Source organism: Vespa mandarinia, chromosome 6 (assembly GCF_050613455.1).
Source record: "Vespa mandarinia isolate Hongniang chromosome 6, ASM5061345v1, whole genome shotgun sequence".
Classification (NCBI taxonomy): Eukaryota; Metazoa; Arthropoda; class Insecta; order Hymenoptera; family Vespidae; genus Vespa; species Vespa mandarinia.
The window spans coordinates 4,952,507-4,958,223 of NC_140815.1; the positions used below are offsets into that span (position 1 = coordinate 4,952,507).

The following is a 5,717-nucleotide window of genomic DNA, read 5'->3' on the forward strand; positions in this document are numbered from 1 at the left end:
TTTCACTGTATTCGTTCAAAGATGAGAAATAATTCGAAATAATGACGAGTGAAATAGCGTTACTAGGGATATCCGTGTCGTTATAAATGCCCTCAAATATACATACATATCTACATGCATGCATACATATATACATATATTTATTCATAGGTGACACGCGTATGTGTTTATTCGTGCTGCTGTATGTACGTACGTATGTATATATATGTATATATGTACGTATATGTGCATGTGTATATATATATATATACATATATATATATGTACGTATATATGCATGTATATATATATACCGTATCTCGGTCGACCTCTCATTTCCATTCTCTTCTCTCGTTTCTCCTTTCGCCCTAGCATAGTACGAGTACTTTCCACCCTTCTCGCGTTCTTCTGCCCCTCTGTAAAAATTCCCCGTTTTCTGGCCGAACCGCGGCCATATTTTTACGTAGGGGATCTAAGGGTGCCAGGATGTCTATTAATAAGCATACACATCGGACCCGTGGCATCTCGCGATAAAAAGTGATCTATGTCGCACGGATGGCTCTCCAACTTGCGACTAGGTGGCTGATATCGACGATTTATATCCACGAACAAATTGCCAACACGATGTATTCGACATTTTTCCAAAAATGTTTATACTTTTAAGGTTCTCGTGATCTTTTAGAAGAATCGGTAAATTAACTTTATTGTCATGTTGAAAATATTATACACGGATATATATATATATATATATATATATTATATATATATATATATATATATATATTATATATATATATATATATATATATATATATATATATATATATATTATTTTCTCTGTTACTCGTCTTTTCTATTTCTTTTTTTTTTGCTCTCGTTAAGAACTTTCTTGAATTGAAAAAGGAGAAATAGGAAAAGAAACTCGTTGGAACATTCGACGTATATTATTCCTTTCGCCTTTATCCTTCTCATCGTGTTTTATATGCGCGCGTAGTTTTGCCTATATACCACGGTTCCTTTCATTATATCCAGATTGGAATCCTAGATCGAGAAACGAAAAACGAAGTATTTTTGTAGCGAGAAAATGCACGATATGCGGCTAGGAATATATAAATATTGTTCGGTGAATAAGCTAGAAGCGTATTATCATGAACGGTACCATACTAAGATATTTTATTCAGTTTCTTATCAATTTCTTATTAAGTTTTCGTATATCTTGAATTTATATTGGATTATCCCGTTCTTATGATCACTATATTTATAAAATATTACTTCGGACGAAGTTTTATTCTAATAATTTAGCAATTTAATAATACGCATTAAAATTGTTATCAACGAATAATGGTGCACGTTATATCGACGTCTAAAATGCACTGGTACTTTTTGATTTATTCGACTGTAGGTGGGAGAGTTTGGTAAGAATTCTTTGTGCCCCTCAGTCTGCATACTGAGAAACTCGATCTGTTTGCAAAAGAGACGGAGTTATAAATCACAGGGTATGAAGGCCGCATAAAGAAGAGAATCTCCACTTCTTATCGAACAAAAGAATAGCTGAATATCGAAAGACTATTTCGAGCGAACTATGTAAAATGTAAAATTCGTGGTTTTGCTATGCTTGTCAAAATTTAGTAGTGTCATTCTCATTTTATATGAGAAAAATATATTTATATACATATATATATATATATATATATATATATATACATATATATATATAGGATCGTGATTTTATTCTTGTTTTATATTATTTTCAATTAGATTAATAAATACGCAAAAGTTAAATATAATTGTGCATCTTTCGTACAAAAGTTTAACATAAATCAAATTTTAACCTTTGTTGGTAAACTACGAAAAACGGGGTACAATCGCATTTTGAATAGAATAATATTATCCTTTTAATTTGAGATTCGCTATTCCTTATTAAAAATCCTTTTCGCGTAGTAACGAAGTTATATTGAAAGTTTTATCGGGAATATTCGTTTTTGAATTTTTATCATTGTCAAAGGTCGTCGTTCTTAGAAAAGCTTTTGATCTTTTTTGATCTTCGAATCTTCATTTCGGCCGGATATAACCATTCATCTTGGAAAGATATTTTAAAAGAAAGCTTAGAATCTCTAACAAAGATTTCAGCGGTCTTTATAATAGAGAAAGGAAAATGAAAAAAGGGACAAAGTGCATAGCGCGGGCCATCAACCTATCAGTACCAAACAAGCCAAAAGAAGTACAGAAACTTGTTAGTGCAGATATAGCGGAACCGTGTCCCAATTTGAGCCAAGGAAGTTCATCTTATTGGACGCCGAAGCCGGTTCACGTTAAAATTTGTACACGAAGGGATATGGAAAGAATTTGTCCACCGAAGGTGAGATAATATTATTTATAAATCGACTCATATAATCGACCCTTTGCGTGTGGAATTACAAAGATTAGTATATCTAAATTATTAATCATTTCTTTATGATTTGCTTTAGAGTCTAAGCCGAAGGAAAGTTTACCTTTAACTGTTTATGTGACTTAAATTTGTACATGTTACGTATACAAAGTGCATCCAATCGTTAAATTTGTCGTTTGTAATCGGAAAGTTTGACCATGCTTCGAACACGTCACGGAACATATACAAACTGTTGAAGTGGAAAGTAGGGCGGCTTTACATAACGCGTTCAGTACGTCCAGCGATTTGAACGAAGCCGAAGGGTAAATGCCCAAGTTTTAGTGGTTTACGTAAATTTCCTGGTTTTGATCGAACTCTTGACTGTGAAAGTGAGCGTTAATATTAGAAGGAGTAGGAAAGTAGATTGCTCATGGATCGATACGAATCGTCGGAGTCTTAAAAATATGTGATCTCGAGAATAAAAACGACTGGTGTTTTGTACGAATTCATTTTAAGGGGATAGGATCGATATCGGTATCGGGAAAGAAAATATATCCCAATGGTTTAGCGATTTAACGAGGATCGTTTTTTTTCTTTTTTCTTTTTTTTTTTTTTTTTTTCTTTCTTTCTTTTTCTTTTTGTAAGATGAAATATACAAATATTTCATTAGAAGTATTTTCTTTCCTTTTTGTCCGATGGATAAGTTCATGCGACACGTTCACTTACGATGAGACTAACTTACCTTGGCATACGTGACTCTTGACAAGGTGGACAAGTGGTTGATGTTGTTCCAACGCCTGTACGGAATTAGTTAGTCGATAGCTAGTAGCGTTTACCTCGAATTAGCTCGACGGATGGCGTAGAGGTATAGTGACGTCGATTGGTCTCTAATGGAAGAGAACGGTCAGTAATCCCTATACTCATTAGAGACAGGTTCCTACGTGACTTCACAATTGGTAACTAACATTCCGCGAGGCTTAATATCTGTCGAATTATTCAATATAGGTTATCGTAAAATCTATTAAATCTTTCATGGACGTTTAAACGATCATCTTCCTTCATCCCGGCGATATATGAATTTTTTTCATGGACTTAACTTTTCAACGAATTTATTTATTTATTCATTTTTATTACGTTTTTAGATATGCGTGTGTCCATTGAAGCCAGCGCAAAGAACGAGTGCTCAGATATTTTTCATAATAGTAATTTTTCTATTGAAAAGTGCTATCGTAGGCACTCTTTTATACTGGATGTACACCGATGGTAACTTGCCATTTTTCCCAGACATCGACAAAGTAAATATAACGTAGCTTCCATTGCCATTGCCTTGTTCATATTGTTATACCATTCATACGAATACATTTCTTTAGATCAATATACCTCCCCTTGAGAATACGAGGTACTCATTGATTCAAAAATATAATCGTGCGGTTTTTAAGATAATGAATATTCTTGTCAATTTACCGCAAAAAGTTTGTGAAAAGCTTTCGAGTATTGTCTTTAAGCATGAAAAGACAAATGAAAAAACGACCGAGGATGATAATACCAATGAACGTGGATAATATAGAAAAGTACTCGTATATTTAACATTTTAATTGGCTTATGAAAATCATAGATTTAATCCTTATTTTATCTTTTTTCTTGTAGATCTTAATAAAACGATCGATGATAGAATGATTAAATATCATATATTTATAAAATATTAAACTTTGAAATTTAAAATGATAATGGTCAAAGTATTCATTTTATCAAAGTTTTTCGTCTATCGTGAACTTTTGTCCTTATGTTTTGTCTGTGAATTGGACTTCAATGTCGATTTATCGATGTTCATATTTCTGGAAATACCCGAAGAAATCAAGTTTTGTAAAATAAACATAAGGGTTTCCGATGAATTTACAATGAATTTCTGCAATATTTATGTACATTTATTGATTATAAAATATATTTTTGTTAATTACATGAGATATGATATTTGTAGTGCCTTTTTCCATCAATGAAAATTTAAATGTCGTATTAGTAAATTTAAAAACACGGTTTACGATACCACAACAAGGAACAAAAGGATTGTTTGTTCTTGTCGCCTGTTCTACAGATTTTTAAGATCTTTGGTTAGTACACGCTAGGGACGTTCCTGAGATGTTTCTTTCATTCGCATATAGAGAGATACACACTCGAGAGAGTATGTAGAGTATAAGCCAGGATTAAAATTCCGCGCATGATTCTTTCATTTTTTCCGGTGTACCTGAAGGGCACACAAGGGATTTTACACAGAGCTTGCATATCAAGCGATTTTTATGATACACATTTCTATAACCGTGAAAATGTACTTTTTCCTTTTATTTTTCTTTCTTTTTATTTTTTCTTTCCTTCCTTCCTTCCTTCCTATCGAGAAGAAAACTAAGATGTATTTTTTTTTTTTACGTATCGTAAATAGATGTCTTCTTTTACAATAGGTAACAATTTAGTTTATCGGTCGTTCACATTGTAACGACGATCGAATTGTTTATGTTCGAACGAAATGCAATTGAATACTTGAATAGTTCGAAATTTTACACGATGAAAAGATACGTGAGAGACAAAGAGGTGTAATACTGAAATAAGGCGAATTCCAATTTTCGTTTCATTACGAGCGAATAGCCGCCACCTGTTTCTTCCGACGACAGGTCATTATCAGGTGTGTAACTTTTAGGTGTTTAATGGTGTACACTCTTGTTTCCAAAGGATGATAAAACTTCATTAATGACGACTGAACGGAGAAATTCTATGATCAATTTTGTTACAACCATTTTTACGACTATTACGACTATTTCATTTTCAAGAGTTGCGATACAATGATATATCGTATAAAAATAAAAAGTATTAAAATGATCGAACGTAAAGTTTCATTCAAATATATGTCGCAATAAAGTGAAAAACAATGTCCTTTTTCATTACGAAAGGAAGTAATTTCGAAGCTAAACAATGTAGAAAGGATATTAGGATAATGGAATTGATGGTTATTTAAATTGTACAAACACTTTTAGGCAGTTTGGACAGTTAAACAGTTTATTCAGATCGAAATTTTATGTAATATATATACATACGAGTTAGTTGACGATATGATGGAGTTCTGATATGAAATCACCTATACAGTGAACTTAAAACGTGGTTGTTCGTCGATTTACATGGACTTTTTTCCTCACAAGAGTATTGAATTATGTACAATTATTATTCCCTACTATCATCAATCATTCAATTATATTTTCATTTTTGAATTTGATCTCATGTCGTGATCGGTTAAAATGCATTTGCCGATCAAGAAAAGGTAGTCACGGTGAAAGAGAATTATAGCCTTAAAATTGCAAATATTTTAGAACCTTTATATTTTGGT

The 5,717-nt window shown here is 32.4% G+C and overlaps 1 protein-coding gene across 1 annotated transcript; it reads left to right on the forward strand.

The window, feature by feature from the left end:
- The first annotated feature begins 2,134 nt into the window (after positions 1 to 2,134).
- On the forward strand, positions 2,135 to 3,909 carry LOC146872955 (uncharacterized). Its single transcript, XM_085657653.1, has 3 exons — positions 2,135 to 2,338; positions 3,490 to 3,642; positions 3,718 to 3,909. The coding sequence occupies exons 1-3, from the start codon at positions 2,135 to 2,137 to the stop codon at positions 3,907 to 3,909; spliced, it is 549 nt and encodes a 182-aa protein (XP_085513779.1).
- Positions 3,910 to 5,717: the final 1,808 nt, after the last annotated feature.

Excerpts from the sequence above, each read along its gene's own strand:
- LOC146872955 (XM_085657653.1), top strand. The coding sequence starts at position 2,135 with ATGAAAAAAGGGACAAAGTGCATAGCGCGGGCCATCAACCTATCAGTA. Across the intron at positions 2,339-3,489 it reads AAAGAATTTGTCCACCGAAG|ATATGCGTGTGTCCATTGAA; the intron begins GTGAGATAATAT and ends TTACGTTTTTAG. Across the intron at positions 3,643-3,717 it reads TTTTCCCAGACATCGACAAA|ATCAATATACCTCCCCTTGA; the intron begins GTAAATATAACG and ends ACATTTCTTTAG.